The sequence below is a fragment of the Lathamus discolor genome, chromosome 4, assembly GCF_037157495.1.
Source record: "Lathamus discolor isolate bLatDis1 chromosome 4, bLatDis1.hap1, whole genome shotgun sequence".
In the NCBI taxonomy this organism is placed as follows: domain Eukaryota; kingdom Metazoa; phylum Chordata; class Aves; order Psittaciformes; family Psittacidae; genus Lathamus; species Lathamus discolor.
The window spans coordinates 105808660-105828632 of NC_088887.1; the positions used below are offsets into that span (position 1 = coordinate 105808660).

The 19973-nt window shown below is 42.0% G+C and overlaps 1 protein-coding gene across 9 annotated transcripts in view; it reads left to right on the plus strand.

Annotated features, from left to right (window-relative positions):
- KATNAL1 (katanin catalytic subunit A1 like 1) overlaps window positions 1–19973 on the plus strand; it is a 44795-nt gene that overhangs the window by 15758 nt on the left and 9064 nt on the right. For 8 of the 9 annotated variants that reach the window (XR_010612441.1, XM_065678440.1, XM_065678434.1 and 5 more), the window contains 5 exons: window positions 4187–4347; window positions 6844–7003; window positions 13860–13984; window positions 14481–14586; window positions 19387–19545. Coding sequence is in view for 8 of the 9 variants with exons in the window: in XM_065678440.1 (XP_065534512.1) it covers window positions 4187–4347; window positions 6844–7003; window positions 13860–13984; window positions 14481–14586; window positions 19387–19545 (711 nt within the window). In the remaining variant the exon portion in view is untranslated. The remainder of the gene's footprint in view (window positions 1–4186; window positions 4348–6843; window positions 7004–13859; window positions 13985–14480; window positions 14587–19386; window positions 19546–19973) is intronic. The other variant, XM_065678442.1, reaches the window with a different exon arrangement.

The window sequence follows — 19973 nt, forward strand, 5'->3', positions numbered from 1 at the left end:
AGTCACAGCCCTTCTTGGCTCACATCTAGGTTGTTTCTCAACTGCAAGGAACATTTTTCTGCACCTGATTCATCTGACTTAATTTCTTCAGGGCCTCTAGGAATTTACCAGCTGGTTTTCCTTTGTGATCCTGCTGTTTGAGTACACCGAGTGTTTTCTGTTGGTTGGTTTACAGGTACTGGCTAAGCAGTAAGGGTGTGAATGTCAGAATTTGGTCTGCTTGGGTCTGGCCAGTTGTTAGTTTTCAGCTTCGGAGGCATCAAAGGTGCACTTTCCCTCAGTTTTCAGATAACACCCTCTTTGCTGGTCAAGAGAGCTGAGTGACAGCACTCCAGCCCTCAGTGCTAGCAAGTTGTTTTCCACCAACTTTCCCTCATGTTGGAAGGCTGATAGGAGGAATGCTGTCTGTATTCCTGGAGCACTGGAAGTAGCTGTCTCTTGCAGAGCAGTGCCCTGGAGGATTTATGCTGTATCATTCCTTTGTACCTCACAGCAGCTGTTTGGCTGGATTTATTTTTGGACAGGAGGGATGTGTGTTAGACAGTTTGAAGGAACTAAGTCAGTAATCAATCACACTCGTAACTCAGCTAGAAGTTTCTGCACTGGGAGATGTGTCTGCTGACTGTGTGATGAGAAAGCAAAGAGAGCCAAGCAGAGCAGGAGCAATCCTGCCTAAGCTGGCTGTCCTGTGTCTTTGGAAAGATAGAGCTCATCAGGAATGAGCAAAAAGGCTGCTTTGCACTGTGAATGGTCAAATTCTTTCATTTCCTAAGGCTCCTTTTGTACAGATATATATGGAACTTCTGGTGAAGTAAATGCAGCGCTGCAAGAACTGTGCGGGGCCATGGGGATTTACCCTTTACTTTGCCTTTGTCCTTGCTGGTATTTTGCTGATGACAGTCACGTATATTCTCCTTCTTAAACAGCGTTTTAAACCAGAGAAGGATTTCTTTGTGCTACTGAAACCTCCTAATTTGTCCTTGAAATGGGAAAATTCCTGGAAAATGTTCCAGAGAAGAACAGTGCGTTGCTGTGAGGTGCATCTAGTAGTATTTTAGAGCAACTCTAGAGAGGTGATGTGTGTTTGTTACTGACTGCTGTCAATTTAATCATTCATTCTTTTATACACCTTACCCATAAGTTATGTCAGATAGCGTTTTCTGTCTTGAAATTGCCCCACCAAATGTGGGGAGCCACTGCTGCTGTTGTTTTAATATGTGGATTGGAGTGGGTGAGGAAAGACACCATTCAGAGAGGGGAAATGAGAGTGAAAGAGAAATAGTATGGGCAGGTGAAAATCAGGCTGGAAAGAGGCATGCTTCTGAAAGCAGGCTGACAAGGCACAGCACCCTGCATATGCCCAGCGCAGTTCACTTCGAAACACACAGGGAGATGGAAAGATCTTGAGCTAGTGGCTTCATCTTTTCACCAGTGAGCAGTGTTAAGAGCACTCAGAAGATGCGATGCTGTTTAGTACTAGTTCTCTGATTTGCTGCTGTTACAACCTGAGCAGACAGATGGGATTTGCAGACCTCCATTCCCCTGATCCTCTCCATTTACTCAGGATCTGCAGAGCAAAGAGAGTGTGGTCATCAGGCAACACTGTCGACGTCTGCTGATACTATCCTTAGTTGCCTTCCTCTATTTGCCACAAAGTGAAGTCTGGTTGCAGCATTCCCAGGCAGTGTTTTTCTTAGCTCTTTTTCAGGTATATGCATGACATGAGCACAGCCAGGTGCCTGGTTTCTGTCTGTGGCTTTCTTGTAAGCTGACTTCAGAACCTGGCTTTTGATTTAGCCTTGCAGTGTATCCTAGTTATAGCCTCACTCAGTATTGTGCCTGGTGGCAGCCTACAGATATCCTCACCCTAGTGTTTCTTATAGAATCATAAATAGTTAGGGTTGGAAAGGACCTCAAGATCATCTAGTTCCAACCCCCCTGCCATGGGCAGGGACACCTCACACTAAACCATCCCACACAAGGCTTCGTCCAACCTGGCCTTGAACACTGCCAGGGATGGAGCACTCACAACCTCCCTGGGCAACCGATTCCACTGTCTCACCACCCTAACAGGAAAGAATTTCCTCCTTATATCCAATCTAAACTTCCCCTGTTTAAGTTTTAACCCATTACCCCTTGTCCTGTCACTACAGTCCCTGACGAAGAGTCCCTCCCTGGCATCCCTATAGGCCCCCTTCAGATACTGGAAGGCTGCTATGAGGTCTCCACGCAGCCTTCTCTTCTCCAGGCTGAACAGCCCCAACTTCCTCAGCCTGTCTTCATACGGGAGGTGCTCCAGTCCCCTGATCATCCTCGTGGCCCTCCTCTGGACTTGTTCCAGCAGTTCCATGTCCTTTTTATGTTGAGGACATCAGAACTGCACACAATACTCCAGGTGAGGTCTCACAAGAGCAGAGTAGAGGGGCAGGATAACCTCCTTCGACCTGCTGGTCACACTCCTTTTCATGCAGCCCAGGATACGGTTGGCTTTCTGAGCTGCGAGCGCACACTGCCGGCTCATGTTCATTTTCTCATCGACCAGCGCCCCCAAGTCCTTCTCTGCAGGGCCGCTCTGAATCTCTTCTTTGCCCAGTCTGTAGCTGTGCCTGGGATTGCTCCGACCCAGGTGTAGGACCTTGTACTTGTCGTGGTTGAACTTCATAAGGTTGGCATCAGCCCACCTTACAAGTGTGTCAAGGTCCCTCTGGATGGCATCCCTTCCCTCCAGCAAATCAGCCGGACCACACAGCTTGGTGTCATCGGCAAACTTGCTGAGGGTGCACTCAATCCCACTGTCCATGTCAGCGGTGAAGATGTTAAACAAGACCGGTCCCAACACCGATCCCTGATGGACACCACTCATTACTGGTCTCCAGCCGGACATAGAGCCATTGACCACAACTCTTTTTGTGCGGCCATCCAGCCAGTTCTTTATCCACTGGATTGAAAGGTTCAGGTTGTCTCTGTAGCTCCAGCTGCGAGCCCATAACAGACAAGATTCACACTGGCCTAAGGTAATCCTAGCTGCAGAGTGTCAATACTGATTTCCAGGTGAGTACAGTGATTCATGAATTAGTTTTAGCTGTGCACCAGCACTTCAGTGAAGAGTGACATCTGGGTGTTATGACCCTCAAGCAGGTAAAAACCAAAGTGAGCATGGAGGTTGATCCCACAGGATGGAAAGCATCATTGAGTAACAGGTGAAAGACTGATGAAATTCAGTACAAGTACACTCAGGTGAATCCTAACACATCTTAAGCTAATGAACTGAAAGCTTATGCTTCTGAGCAAGAATGCGCAGTACAGCTGAACCCAGGACAGGCTGCTGGTGTGTACTAAGAACTGGTGACCTTAGCATATGCAATTTGAGCTTGTAGCAAACCATATCACTTAAAACTTCACAAATTTCTACACAGATTTTATTTTCCCTAGGCTTCATGGAAGAAAATTGAAAAGAACAAATATCAAGTAAATAATCTTGAAATTATTGCAGTAGTTCTAATTCCCTGACTAGTGGCAATAGAAACTTCAAGTATAAAATTCAGCTGCATGATTCTGCAACCTGTTTTCTTTCTGAGACATGATTTCCTCTCATTTTTATTTTACTTTCTTTGCTTCTTTGAACTTATGCTTTAGGGTGTTAAAGTTACCATTTTCTGTTCTGATCTTTCCAATCCACCAAAGGGTTGGCTTGTGCTTTGGCTGTGTTGTGACCCTCACAAAGTTAATTTTGTAATATTATATTTTAGTGATTCAGCCAGGTTTGTAGCTAAGACCTTGGAGACTGTAATCAGAGAAGTTATTTTATGCCATAATAGTAACAAATATGTTAAAGATCTGCCAACAGCACCTTTACTAGCTGTAAAAAACAAAAGTATGTGTGTGTGTGCATACATGTCAACATGCACATGTAAATCTAAGCATTAGCACAAGTTATGGAAGAGTGATCCCTGCATTAGCAGTCATGTCTGGTCATGACATTGACAAGCAGGAAGAGGAACTCAACAGAGATGCAACTTTTTATGCTAAAGATCTGTTGTCAGCCTGATAGGTCTGGGGGTTGTGAATGGAAGGTCTTGGGTGTCCCTACATTTGAGAGTAATGTAGGTTTTGAGGTATTTTCTATGGTTTAAGAAATAAAAGTTTGAATTGTAACAATTTTAAAATAATGTATGTATTTCTCAAGGTCCGACAAGAATTAGTTGAAGAATATGAACAAGTTAAAAGCATTGTGAACACTTTAGAGAGTTTTAAAATGGACAGACATGCAGATGTCCCTGTATCCTGTCAAGATGAGCCTTTTAGAGATCCCGATGTTTGGCCCCCTCCTGTTCCAGCTGAACACAGGTAAGGAGGCTCAAGCAGAGTGGGTGGAATAAAGCTGGGTTGCCATAATTTCATGTTCTTCCTTGAATGCACTTGTAATGTGAAAATCAGATTTCATTTACCCCTTAGTCATTTGTAGTAAAGAATAAATATAGTAAATTGGGAAGGAAAAAAGTAATTAAAGTACAGTTAGATTTATTGCTGAAGTTCTAAAGCAAGTCGCTCCTTTATTCTGGCAGGACTGACTAGCTAAGTGCCTGCAACTAGCATGCTGAAGGGGTAAATGGGCTTTTGGTGACACTTGCCTTTCTCATGTGCAGGCAGAAAACTTCTCTATTTCATTTTATTTAAGCACTTGAATTCACTGATGGCTGAGGAGCCAGTAAGGTTTTAGAACCTGAAGTATCTTCAAGGACATGGTAGCTAGAAATCACTTACTAACTACAGATAATATGACCTGTGTTTAATCCACTGGTTAGTTTTATTGCTAAACTTATTGTGTTATAGATGGTGTTTCTCTTCTGTAACGACCTTTAAGGTAACTTTAGTTAGCTAACAGTTTTCTCAAAATGGATGCTTGTATGTTTTCTGAAATTCCTATTTTCACCCTAATAGAGCTTGGCACAGGTTACTGGAAACAACAAACCCAGTTTAAAAGCAAGATTAACATTTATTGTGCCAGCATTTTTCTAACATTATAATAGTAGGAATTTTAATGTATGTATACTCACATAAGCAAAGGAACTAATGTTGTGGTTTAAACCGATCCACACAGCTCGTCCACTCACCCCACCCCGACCCTCCCCACTCCCGGAGGGATGGGGAAGAGAATCAAGAGAATGTAACTCCCACGGGTTGAGATAAGAACAGCCCAGTAACTAAGGTATAACACAAATTGCTGCTACCACCAATGATAACATTGGTAAGAGAAAATAACAAGAGAATACGATACCACCGCCGAACGAGTTCGACCGCCCCCCGAAGAGAGACCATGCCCTTCCGGGTAACTCCCAGTTACCTCCCTGGGCATGACGTGCTGTGGTATAGAATACGTCTTTGGCTAGTTTGGGTCAGGTGTCCTGTCTCTGCTTCCTCCCAGTGTCCCCTCGTCCCCGGCAGAGCATGAGACTCACAAAGTCCTTGGCCAGAATAAACATTACTTAACAACAATTAAAAACAATCGGTGTTATCAGCTCTCTGCCCAGAATGGAAGTCAAAACACAGAGCTTGCACCAGTTACTAAGAAGGAGCAAAACGGTTCCTGGTAAACCCAGGACAACTAAGTAAAATGAGAGCTCTCAGTAAACAGAAAGAAATGTTCTGCTACTATTCTGACCAAGTTTATTTGTAAATTTATGTGCTTTATTATTATCAAATGATTTTGTTTTAGAAGATACCTTAAGAATGTAAGTGTAAAATAATATTAATACTAATTACTTTTGTGAGTATTAGAAATGGTTATTAGAATTTTTGTGGTAATGTTTCATGAAATGCAAGATGTATTTATTCTTGTATCTTTCTTGGAGGTAAAGGCCCAATTGTTCATCAGCTTTTTCTAAGCTGAAATTGAAATCTTGTACACAAAAGCAAGGAAAACCAGCCACTCTTCTATGCTGTTATGTTTGGTGAAAATGTATACAAAGCAAAACGTAGCAGTTGTATCCACAGTGCATTTAAGTATGTATTCTTTGTAAGCCGTGTTCCGGGATCTTTTTTTGGAGTTAGCAAATTCTGAGTTACTCAAAACAACGATTAGTAGAAGATTGAATAGGGGACACTAATTCAAGCTGGGTGATGTTCCAGGCTGTTTATTTTAGTTCTGTATGTCAAGTCCAATCCCTAGAGCAAAAATTACTGTGATACCTCTCTAAAAACCAAATTCTTTCTTATGTCCCTGCCAAGTTCTCTTTGACATTGTGGGTGATGCACACAAGTGCAGGTGATTGCAGTTGGGCTTTGTTTGCTTTTGCTTTCTAGGCAATTTGTACGTTCTGGCATTTTCACTCAAGGGAAAGAAGTCAGAGGTAGGAGGATTGTTTGAAAATTCTCCCTCCTTTGTTTTGGGGTCTTTGAAAGCTATTAGACAACTTTTATTATTTTTTCTTAAACCACAGATGTCGTGGTTGTGTTGAGCTGGTGCACATGAATGTAGCCCAACATAATCTCCTGTTTTGGAGTCAGAGGAAACTACGATTTGAAGAATTACTAAATTGTTTCTTGTTACATGTGTGTTGGTCTGTTGTAAGATTGGGTAGGAGTACTGATCATTGTGAATTGTCTTTTTTTGCATTGTTGGAACTTCTGTTTTCCTTTTGTATTTTTTCCTTACTTTGGGTGTCAGACAGAACCATAACTACATTGCTGTATTTGCACATGTAGGGAGGTAAGACTTAAGGGGTTATCAGCTGTAGTAATAATGCACTAAGGGAATTAACGACGTATTAGAATCCTTCCTTCTAAATGTTGCTCTTTTTTCACTGTTTTTAGCATGTTTTCATTGTGGTTGCTTATTGTTAGGGCTCCACCTCAGATCAGACGTCCCAGCAAAGCTTTGAGGAAAGAATCACCAGGACTGCAGCCCCGTGGGCCTGCGGGCAGAGCACACATGGTATCCAAGGGTGAGAAGCCTGCAGGCAGCCGCGAAAGGGAATCTAGAGCTAGAGGAAGAGATGACAAGGTAAGAAGTGGGAAGGAATATGTGGGGGAAGAGTTGTGATGCAGCAGGTGGCAAAGGGAAGCATTTTTAGTTTTAGTTATTTAATACAGTTAATAATAAAAAGCCACAATAATCCTGTACAAGAAAACTTGGTGCTTTCCTCTTGCCTCATGGACAAAGCATGTATCATGGGGATATTTACTAACAAATGGCACCAGATTAAGGAAAGTTCTGTCATGCTTGCTCAGTCTTGATTTGAGAGTTTTTGATAGGGATAGGGAGGAAGCATGGTGGCCTATTGCTGAGGGTTTCTTATCATCTCAGCCCATGGGCTTGTCTCTAATCTGTCAGTGTCAATCAGGCATTATACCCTTGAGCCCCTTCTCCTGTTGTCCCCCATCCTGTGTTTCTCTGTGTTTTGGTGGGGTTTTTTTGTTTGTTTGCATTCTCTCTCCTTTTTTTTTTTTTTTTGTAGGTTTTATTTTTGTTATTTTTGGGTTGGTTTTCTTCTTTTTTAATACAATTCAGGTCTTCTTTAAAGATTTCTATGTAAAAAGTGCAAAAATGGGATCAGTGGCCTTTCTAGACTTTAAACATTATGAATAAAGTTCCACAGTACCATTGCCTCTGCCATACCATATTAAAATGTAGGTGTTCCTAAAAGTCCAGGACAGTTCTGTTAATTCATCTGACGCTAGTTAAATCTGTGCCAAATTACTTGAAGTTACATAATTGAAAATTATGTGAAGGAGACGTAGTAAAAGCAAGCTCTTAGCAGCTTTCATTTTCTTTATGCAATGATTTTATATTTATTATGGTGTTTAGGAAGATGCTTCTTGGAAAGGCTTTGTTTTAAAAACAAAACCAAAGAAATAAGTTAGAATAAATTGGAGATTCTTTGCTCTGAAGACCCATGAAAAAGTAGCAGTGCTGAAGTGAAAGAGAAGGGGAGATAGTGATTCACTATCAAGACGTCAAAGGCAAGACTGTTCTGTGGCTCAGAAAATGTCTGTATGCAAATTGCCGTTTCTGAAACACTTGCGTTTTTAAATTTAAGTGCGGAGTCATTGCCAGGAACCTGAGGAATCTGTGTTATAAATTATACAAGTCAAGAGGGTACTGAAGCGGCTTTACTTTCCTTACAGACAGAGATACAAGAAGGCTCTTCCTGTGGGTGGACACAGTATTGTACAGATCTTGATAGATGAATAAGAAAATATTTAGGTCAGTTTTCTACCAAATGAGTTTGGTTAGTCCCTTCATGACTTTCCCGTTACAGGTTGATCCTTCACAATGCAAAAAGGGCTCTAAGATACACTTTTTCCATCAGTAATTGTTTTTCTGATACACAGGGAAAGTATTAAGCAATCCCAGCCCTTATTACCATCAGCAGGTAGGGCCAGCACATTTTTAGCAGTGCCACTGAGTGACTGCACGGATGAAGCATTTTAGAAATCTCTCTGCCCTGGACCAGTAAGATTTAAAACAAGAAGTGTGCATCCTGCAAGCTGTAAAAAGCTTGTGAAGATCTGTGCAATTATTTACAGTTCTGCCAGCTATACAGGAATTGTAGTCTTGGTGTGTGACAGGTTCACCACATGTGCTTGTGTAAGGCAGCCTTCAAAGTCTTAACTCTAATGAGGGTGAACTCTGCTCTCAAAGCTTTCCGGTGATGGGCATGATAGGGCTTTACTATAAGGAGCCTACAACAGCATGACTTGTACAATCCTTGTCTCTGGGAATAATGTGATTAGCAGCGCTACTGCTGTGAGGTGGAGGAAGAGTCATGAAGGTGTTCCATTTAATGTGGTACATTTTAAACACTACTCTTATCTGAATATATTGGTCACTAGGTGGCAGAAGGAAAATATGTCTACTCTTCAAAAAATACCAAGCCATGTAATCTTGGTTTCCCCTTTGTCTACCTACTTGGTGGTTTAGTTTCTTTGGGGTACGTAGATGAAAATGATCCTGGGTTACCAATTTTCATGTGTTATATGACAATTTTTAAGGGATCCATGATTTTACTTTGAAGAAAATTTTGAATAAAAGAGGAAGTAGCCAGGCGTGGGAAGTGAAAGAAGTTAATGCAACTTTATGTATTTTACGCACAGGCACAAAACCAGGTTTAGCTTCCTTTTCAGGCTTATCCTTTCTTCGTTTGCAAGTGGGTATGTTCTTCAGCTTCTGAACTTAAAGCTACCTCTGTAGCCTAGTTATGTCAAATCAAAGAGGTTCAGTAACTCTTCATATTCAGTTAAAAATAACAGGGCAAAACTGAAGCTTCAAGCCAAGTAACCAGGTATCTCTTTTCTCACAGTAAATGATTCTGCTGTGTAGTTCTTGGGTTTGGGGGGTTTGGGTGCTTGGCTAGGATTACTTAGCATCTGTAATGAGTTTGGGTGCCATATCCATTTCATAAGATGCTGGTAGCAGTGTGAAAGGTTGCATGCTGTCCTGGCTATGACATCACAGTGTAATATACATATTTATTTGTGGCATTTTTCAAGATAAATATAGGTATAGAATATATGTTTTAGAAGTGTTTTGCCTTGAGGCAAATGCCTTCTTTCACCATTTCTCCTCCCCAGACCATATAATCTTTTCATTCTGACAGCAACCATCTTGGGATAAGGGGTTTTAACCTGACTCTGCCTCTAAAATGACCTTTTGTAGAGCTATATAAAGTAATTTTGAACTGCAACCCATTGGATGGTGTTTATCCACTAAACCCTTGTATTTACATGTTCCTGTTTCTGAAATACTGCTTTCAAGTGCTTCTTCCCTCTTAGTTCCATTGGAAATTATTAGGCTTGTTCTCAGAGTACCTTCTGATGGATCATCGCCAAGAATTTTAGCCTCTGTTCAGTAGTTCAGCTTAAAGAGGCAGCCTGAATGCTACCTGTATGTCTTTTACAAATTGCATAATACTATATCTAAGCACTAGAACACTTTTTTTAGGAGTACTCTTGAGATTATTTTAGGTTGTCAGTGCATTTGGTGAGAACAGTAAATACTGCAAAGGATATAAAATAGCCAAGGTGTGTGCTGCTGTGGCAGTGAAGTGAATGTTAAAGTCGATGAAGATGTGACTTAAAAAAAGTCTTTTGTTTTTGCTTGATTATTCTGTTGTGTGTCATGAGATGTGAGATGAGGTAGTCACATTTAGATGGAAGCATAGACCCCCATGCATTGGGATTGGAGGGCTGCATAATCTCCATCTGAGAATACTGAAACAGCTGTAGGTGAAATTGCAGGGCTGGGAGCAGAGATTTCCAGTGAAGTTTATTTGGTCTGTTGTTTCATGTGAATGGTGGGTTGTGTTGACTGTGCCTGTATTTAGAAGGGGAAAGCAAAAGTGCTCCAGGCAACTGAAGTTGTTAATGTTATCTAAGCAGTGTGCAAAGGTTTAAAACGAATTTAGAGTAGGTGAAAAGTTAAAGACTTGGGACTAACTGGAAAGTGGAATAAAGTGATACATGGTTTCTTAAACAAAGGTGTTGCCTTTGCCAGCACTTTCCTTAGAGTTCTAATTAATATCTTAAGGAAATAAATCTGCCTGGATGCTACATGTGAAGCAATTGCTAATCTAATTGTTAATCTAGTGAGTATGTGGTGTAGAAGAATTCTAAAAGGGGGAAGAATTAGGCAGCAAGGGGAACGTAAACAAATGCTACTGAACGAAAAAGTATCAGTCAACTGGCAAAGCATTTCTGGATTTCCTCAAGGCTAGAGATTGACTCTTGTTTTATATTTAAATTAGTGACCTTGGCATAAAAAAGGAGCATGCCCTAGTTAAATTTGCCAATTACACTGAGCTGGGAAGCACCGTCACCAGAAGTGATGAATGAGGCCGTTGTAGAGGAACAATTGGATGACTCTGTGCTGGAGTCATGGAAATGGGGTAATGTTCAGCAGTGCAGAGCAGCAGGCTGTGTACTTGGAGACTAGAACAAGGATTCTGCTAGAATGTGGGAGCTCAGAAGTGGAGGAGAAGAGAGATTTGGACATATCAGCAGGAGTTACATCACACACATCACCTTTTCCTGGCAGTGATGGGAAGGGCTGGCTGCTGGAGTAAGGCACAGCCAGGTGCCGCCTTTGGCTTTGGCAGCAAGTGGCAGAGAGTGAACCTGGCAATAGTTGTTTGGTGTTTGTGTGTAGTGGGAAGAGCCTGCAGGAAAGCATAATGTTTTCAGGACCCAGGTCTAGTGATTGCAGCCACCACAGTTATCCTACGTGATTGATCTATGTAAGGTGCCAGCATGATTTAGCTATGGAAAGAAATGGAAATGAAATCCCAGACTCAGTTTGCTGAGATGTTACTGTTGTAGGAGGTTACTATTATAAGAGGCCCTGGTGAGACAGCAGCTGGAATATTTGGCATGTGTTTCTACGACTGAGCTCAAGAAAGGCATATAATTTTAGAAGGAGGAAAAAGAAGGGCTGCCTAGGTGAGCAGGTAAATGTGTTCAGCTTGTATTGCAACAGGAGACTTGGTTTGGCAAATGAAGGCAGAGCATGTACATGCTGCGAGTACATCAGAGTGGTGGGCACGTCAATGAGATAACTGCAGGAACTAATGCATGAGCATAGTGCAAGAGTAGAAACACATTCATGTTGGAAATACAGTTTTCGTTTCAGTGGGTTAGTGCAGGTCTGATAGCTCTTCCTGATGGAAAGCCCAGCGAATTTCTAAACCTGTGTAGGTTAAAACTTCGCTGTCTGAGGAGGTTACATAGTGGGATTTCCAGGGGGATGGGAGCAATCTTCTGTATACCTCTCTGTTGGCACACCTTAGAGAGAAGCCATCACAAACAGCTTTACTTGAAGCTGTTTAACACCACGAGAAGAGATGAGATATGACTGAAAATGTACGCTTACTCTTGCTGCCCATGGGATTGAGGGATGCCCATGGGATTTCTTTTTGTATTGCTTTTCCTAGTCCTGCTGGCTGAGGATTGCAGGTTGGACCATTTGGGAGCAATGTTAATAATCTTATTACATTTGAAAACCGTGAATAGTTTAAATCTTGCTTTAATTTCAGAACTGAAAAACAGATAATGAAAGGAAACATTCAGTGTCACTAAACCGATAGCCAGGGTGATGCTGAAAGCACACCTCCCCATGTGCCGCCCTTCTCCCTCCATGGCCGAGCCATGCCACAGGGAGCAGGAAAAACAGCTGTCCCAGGAAGAGTGAGTATCCCAGCACCAGATACTGGGATGCTGGGGCTCAGCTTTTCCTCCCCCCTTCTGTTCCTATTTATTTGTTTTATTTACGCCATTCCACAGCCGGGCTTGGTGTGGCCTCCAGTGCATGACTCGAACAAACAGTCCGTTGCAGAGGGATAGAAGTGTGTAACACAGACAGCAAATACCTTTCATTTCATTGCCATTTCCCCTCCTTTCTCTTTTTGTGGTTATATTTGGATTCCATTTTCTGTCTCCTGAAATCTTTCAAACACTACAGGGCTTTTTTCTCCATTTCCATTTTTAGCGTTTTGTGCTAGACCATTACATTTTTGACACCAGCTTTTTGTCTGAACATAACTTTCGGCTTCATTTCCATTGCAAAAAACCCTGACCTGGGAGTACTACACCACACAGACTTCACTTGGAAACAGGAAACAAAAACAGTGGGAAGATGAAGTGCTCCCTCATAGGCCTGGTGGGTACATGGTGACTGGAAGGCGTGTAATCTCCACCTTTTTCTTTTTCCACTGCGAGGTTATTTGTGTGTGTCCAGCTGCCTCTCAGCCCGCCTTTGCCTTTTGTCCAGCCAGCTGGGATTCTTTAACTTGCTGCTATGATAGTGTTTAGAAACTGAGTTAAGAGTTCTAAAGTAGCACTCTACTCAAACTCCTTTGGTAAAACAGCACAGCTACTTTTCAGGCACTGCTGAATGGTGCTGTTGTACTGGGAGGGGAAGTGATTTGCTTCTGAAGTGGGAGAGGAGGAGCGTGAGCCCTCGTGCTTCGAAGAGAAAATGTTACTTCACTCCCAAAAGCTTCACAGCACTTTGGAAGTATTAACCAGGAGCTCTGGGCTTTTTGGGACAGAGGCAGTGTGTGGCTGGGTCACTGAGTGAGCATTAGCATGCTGCAGAAATTATTGTAGTTCAAAGAAGTCTGGGTGAGTTGGGAGCTTCTTTAGAGCTTTTGGTGCAGCCTTTAAATAAATATGACCTATAAAGCATTGTAACTGTTAATGGAGCTGGCCTGTGAATAGGTGTGAAGTAGGTAGTCTGCAGTTCAGGACAGGAGAAATTGCTGGACAGGATCACTTTAATTAAACATGGGAAAATAATTTTTTTGGATTTTCTCCATCAAAGACAATGGGTATAATACTTTTCAATGATGAGGTGTCAGTTATTTAGCTCTGGCAGGTAGTGTGGCAGGTGTAGCATCTTCACAATATGTTTTGGATGCTCTGGTCTTCAGCCAGGAGTTAATATAGTGTTAACTTGTGATGGAGGCTGATTTATGAGGCTGTTCCTGCATTCATCCCGTTTGCTGGCCAGGAAGTGTGTCCTTTGGTGTCTAAAGAGTTGTTTAAGGGCTTGTGAAGAGAATCTGGTTTGCTGCTTTAAAACCAACCCACCCACCCACTGACTGTGGTATGTAATGAGCTTTGAGGGGGTTTTGTCACTGTAAGCTGCATCTCCGAAGGAAGCACAGGTATCTGGGGACTCTGGAGTGTAAGGTGTGAACAGTCAGGTTTTGCTCGCCATCGTGGTGCTGAGATAGCTGTGTTAAAGCTTGATGCCTTCATGTGGCTTCCACAGAGGTGAACCAGACGAGATTGCTAAGCACTGCTAGGAAAGGATATGTGGAAAGAATAATGTTCTTATGAGCCTGTATGACTTTCACTTCTAGGGCAAGAAAATACCCCAGGAAGTTGGTGATGGGGAAATTCCAAAATTTGATGGAGCGGGTTACGACAAAGACTTGGTCGAAGCTCTTGAAAGGGACATTGTGTCAAGGAATCCAAGCATTCATTGGTATGAGGGATTTTCTCAATTCAAGTGGTTTTGTTAGTGTGGAGTAGAGAAATTATCCTTCTTCTAACTCTTAAAACAGGGAGCTATCATAATCTTCTACAGATAGGCAAAACAAGGTCTTTTGGTTTTAGCAGTTTATTAATTTGATGACAGTTAAGCTTTTGTTGCTAACTGGTGTAATGTGCAGTACATCCATTACAGGTACTGCTGAAATGAAAGCACACTCCCGAGAACTCTAACGAGACCGCTTTGGTGTTCACATTGTTCAAAACAATTTTTAATTAAGCAGCTCTGGGTAACTTGAGTTGAAAATTATTTTTCCCTACCTTCCAAAAGTAGATTCAGTTTTAGGTCACCCGATTATAGGAGTGTTCTCATGAGGCATATACTGGCATGCTAAAAGAGATGGTATGAAGGCTGTTCTGTTTTTCCTGTATAAAAATAGAAGAAATACTGTTGTACAGGAATCTTACACAAATTTCTTCATCTTGCACAGGGATGACATAGCGGATTTGGAAGAAGCCAAGAAATTATTAAGAGAAGCTGTTGTTCTTCCAATGTGGATGCCTGATTTTTTCAAAGGGATTAGAAGACCTTGGAAGGTGGGAATTTATTTGGTGCTTTAAGTAAATGGCAAGCTTTAGCTGTGTATGTCTGCTGCTGTAATATGTGCGGATGCCTGTAGCAGAAGACTGAAAAGGCAAATGGGAAAGATCAAGAATTTCTTCATGAAATCATCTTGTAATGATTCATGGTCCTTTATAACCCTAAGCATTCTATAATTCTGTAAAATGCACTGAAAGAAACAGCTGGAAGTGTATGCAGGCTTTACATTAAATAGTAATTATTTTGTATTTACCCAGTCATAGCTTGTTGACATTATTACACTTTCTATATGTCAGCCTGTACATGTGGGAAAACATATAGGGTATATTGACAGAAGCAGAAATGCTTAACAGATAGCTCCGTTTAGGATCACGGTGGCCACTCTACAACACTTCACAGAGGAAAGCAGTCCTGTTTTATTCTGCATGTGCCAACTGTCTCAGACAGCAAACTGCAGCCTAGATCATGCAAGGAAGCAAGGAGAGAGGGAGCTAATCTGGGAGATGATTTAGCCTTGCAGTTACACTTACAGCTGGGCATAGTTACTGCTGGAGTAGGAGAAATGCAAGTGGGAGAGTGAGCTGCAAGAAGGGAAATGGGAAAGGTATAGGAGTGAGATGGTCTGGCTGATGGACCAGGGGTGAGCCCAGTCTGAGCCTTGGTTAGAGCTAAAAAGGACGAGGTGGGAGGAGGTTGTTGAGCATTTCTGTGAACAGAAAATGAAATTATCTTCCTTTTGTTGTGGAATGGATTGACACATGTTTAGGGAATAACTAGTCACAGCACAAGGACTTTATTGTTACTGAGAAGGATTACTGGGGAAAATAGACTGCTGCAAATTGTTATTCTGAGTCTGCAAGGCAATGGCATGCTTAGGGAATGCTGTGTATGTGAGTAGTTTCTGTGGTTAAGTATGCAGATTCAGCAGCATGTGTCAGATCCTGTATTACTTGCAGACTTGCGCTGTCTTTTCGTGCTTGGTCTTTGTACCTTTTGGTTTATACTTAGGTCTGACCCTCAAAGCTGCCCTTCTCCAGCCTGAGCCAGTCCCAGATCCCCATTATTCTGCTTATTTACAAAACAAAGCCCTGCAGGAACTAATGAGTGGAGGACTTGTCATTCTTCGGGCTTGTGGTGTCTATGGGCAATAAAGAGGGGAAGTTGGAAAGAGTGGGAGCTGACAGCAGGAGCTGGGAGATGGCTGCTTGAGGGCTGTTCATGGAAGTTTTAGGTAGTTTCAGGGGGGCAGCCCAAATGTAGCCCCAGGCTGTATGGCCTTTGGGGTTTAGTGGTCAGTACCAATGGCCTGGAGAGTAACCTAAAGGTTAACTGAGCTTTTGGCTTAGACAGAGCCTAGATCTAATGGGTTACAAGTGTAGGGGTAAGATTTTAGTGTGTTTTGAACAGCTGAATCTCTCTTTTCCTCTTGGCATAGAAGAAGTTATATCTATACCCTTATAGACTGCAGGGGCCCCGTCTGTCCAGTCTTCAAGAACTTTTAAGAGAGTGAAGAGCTGCTATGCTTTTTTCATGTATTAACATCCCTAGAGGATGTAGTGACCATCTGTCTGTTAGGCAGACATCTCAGCAGACTGCAGGGGACATAAAGAGTGCCACTGGCCTTGTCTCTGAGCATTGTGGCAGTGGGTAAAGAAACAACAGCCTGGCCTTGTAAAGAGTTACAGTCTCTATCTCTGTGTGAGATTGTCTTTTCCTACTGAGTGGTGTCGCCTGTGAAAACGAGGTGGTTGTAGACATGGAAAAAAATTTAGGATTATTTCCTCTCTTCAGTCTGCAATGCAGATTGATTTCTGACGAGTCCATGAAGAGTCATCATTGTTAGCCTTTTCCCTGGTGACTTGTGAAGCTGTAACTCTCCTGAATTTATTTTTCACACACAACAGCGTGTATTTTCCCTACTGGTGACCTCTGGCTGTGCTACAAGGATGAGAAGTTTTGAAGGGAAGAGTGTTTCTTGCAGTAATCAGTATAGCAGCAGGCATTTGTTGAGCCTAGGCATTCAGGACAATAATTCAGGGAAAAGACAGCCAAATCTGTTTTTGGATGTCCAGACTCTCCTGAGAACAATTCCCAAGACAGCCCTCACAGTTTGTGCCTGCATTCAGAGGACGGTGGCTTGTGTGAAGCAGGCAGCTGTCTTCCTTGATTCAACACAGTTGCTGTGTAGCTGCAGCCATGAGTTTCTGAGGGTCCATGGGCTTGCTCTTTCTTTTTTTCTGAACTGTTTTGTGCCAAGAAGGCCCAGTTGCTCCCTGTGCTTCCCACTGCTCTGCTAGTGATTGTTACAACAACAAGAAGTAACCCTGCAGTGATTTCATCAAAACACTTGCTCCCTGCAGTGCATTTCAGCTTCTTATTGAAATACTTTGGATTAACAACCTTAGAAGAAGAATAAAGAAGTCTTTGTGTTTGTCAAGGATTTTAACTAGTGAGTAAGTGGCAGCCTCCTAGTTTGCAGAGAGAGAGAGAGTGCAACTTGATCCTATGTATTTCTGTTTGCAACCATGCATATCTTGTTTTGCTGAGAACTCAAGTTCTTTTAACTGATATTGGTGTCATCTTCATCCCCAGAGAGCTTGGTTTTCCCCTTTTCTTCCAGCTGGTGTGGCTGCTTTGCACCAGTGTTATTCGCATATGCAATGCCACCAGTATCATATGCAATGTAATAGTTACACAGGAGGTGCAAAGCAATGGGCTTCAAAATGCAGCGCAGAATCATAGAATAGTTAGGATTGGAAAGGACATTAAGATCATCTAGTTCCAACTCTCCTGCCATGGGCAGGGACACCTCACACTAAACCATGTCACAGCCAGAATTTGACTTTCCATAATAATGGAGGACCAAAGCAATATCCAAAAAACGATGTTAGTCTCTTGTATGACCAGGTCCTGCAGAAAACACAGTTTGTCAAACACAGGGGTCAAGTGTGATTTGAATTGAGGTACAGCTTGTTTAAAAATACTGAATAAAACCATTTGAAACTCAGAGCAGTAAGTTATCTGACCTGCATATCACAGGTTGAGTAATTTTCACCCAGTCACTCCAGGGTTGTACTTGCAATATTATTATAATATCAGTATGACTGTGCAGCAACTCAAAGCCCAGTATATGTCTGAATGTTCATGGGGAGAAAGAGTCCATTTAATTTTTATGCTTGCTGCTCTGCAGCTTAGGAAACCTTGGGCAGCCCGAGGAGTGACACTGGGCTGTTAGCTGTATGGATGGTGCGTGAACATTTCTGACTTAATTTACCGATGAATGTATGTTGAGCTTGCATTAGCTAAGTGTTAAATGGCAATAAAGGTATTAAGAGTTAATGGAAAATGGAGTACAGAGAGTCTATTGCTCTTGAATAGTACATTTTTGAATAATTGTCTTCCCGGTTGACTTGGTTTTATAGATCTCTTCCATGTCATTCTTTGTGCTTTTTGAAGTAAAATTTTGTGAGGAGCAGATGAAATCTAATTTGCTATGTGGCTTGCATTTAACAGATATTTTATTGCTGTGGCGTTTTATGTAAGTTATTAATTGCAAAGCACATTATGATGTGCAATTCTAATTCTGGCTAATTTGATTATCCTTGGAACACAGTACAACTTTACTTTAGAAAACTCTTGTTAGCATGTAATAAGATCTTGCAGTTGCGAGGGAAAAAAAAAACCCAAGCTGCTTGGGCACTACATTTTCATAGTGCCATGGTTAAAATCACAGTGCCCTATTATAGTGCTCTGCAGGCATGGAACAGCGTAGCATCCCTCTGCAGCACTGCTGCTGAAAGGGTTGGGAAGACTAGCCATAAAGATAACTGTATTTAGAAATATTGTCAAGAGTGATTAACCAGTCTCAGTGCTACAATCTTAACATGGGTCCTGAGAGCACTCTGTGTCTAGCAAAAAACCTGCTTGTGTAATGATGGGTAAGTGTGCTGAGCTGCAGAGATGTGTGTTCCTTACTCTTTCTTTCAGATAGACCACAGGTGGAAAGACAGCCTGATGGTGTGGATGCCAACCTGGGACTTAACTATAGTTCAGTTTTCTAATTTAAAGCTTTCTGAATAATCAGGCTCAGATTAGGCTTTTGTGGGCTTGAGTGGTAGTCCACATGAGCCACAGTTGTTTATCTGTGAAACAGAAATAGTAGTGCTCTTCTGCCATCCATCAGTGTGGTGAGGATGGTGTTTCAGCCAGGAATTGCTAAGATGCAGTAGTATGGCTGTAGAAGTACTGAGGTGGAGAGATTAAACAGTATGACAAACTGTCGTATTCAGTGAATGCTCTCGTGCATACTTAAATGTAAAAATCAACCAGATTCATATGTGCAGATCATCAGGATTTTTTGGCAAAATGTTTTTCTACAGAAGGGTGCTCTACTGAGGGAATACAACTTTCTGCAAAAGTATTTTGGTTTCCTTAAAGGGGCCTTTGTTCCACAAAGAAGAATTCATTGTCTTCATCTGCCTGTGCAGCCCCTTGTGAGTTGGGAAAGGCCTAAGTTCAAGTCCAGGCTCTGATTCAGTTGTCCAGTTCCCAGGTGATAGGTGCAGCGACAATTACCAGGTTTGTGATTCAGGCTCCAGCAGAATGGTAAAAAGAAGTTGCAGAACACTTCCATGTTGTTCTTGGAAATGGGATTCTTGTGTTTTGTTTTCCACTGGTGGCAATTATGTTATTAAACAATTTAAATAGAGATCTTAGATCATACTGAGATGTAGCTTAGAGTACCAAATGCAGAGTTTCTTTATTTGTTGTTCATTACCTTTGTTTTCACCTTGCAGGGTGTGCTGATGGTTGGTCCTCCTGGCACTGGCAAAACAATGCTAGCAAAAGCTGTTGCTACAGAGTGTGGAACAACATTCTTCAATGTGTCTTCTTCTACCCTGACATCTAAATACAGGGGCGAATCTGAGAAGCTGGTCCGCCTCTTGTTTGAAATGGTATGTCTTCAGTGATGTGATCTGGGGATCACTAAGGTGAGAAAGGACATCTGTTGGTTTCCTGCCCCTCCAGTAGCATGCTGGAAGCACAAAGTTCATTGAGCTGTCACGCTTTCAATCAGTTAGGAAAACATGGTCTGTGTTACCATCGTTTTCTGGCTTGTTGTTGAGGACTAAGAAGGAAATGGTTCACCTTCCGTGTTTAACATTTTCTAGACTAAGCACAGAGTTGTGACCTTAACAAAAATTCAGTTCTTACTCAGTTATGGGACAACAAGCCCATAGAAAAGAAATTTGGAACTGTTATTCTAGAAGCAATACATGTTTTAATTCTGTTTCTGTTCTGAATGATGGGCACAAGCCTCAGAGTGAAGTTGTGGATGCAATCTATCATACAGGGGATGTGAAGGACATTTGCATGTGGACCT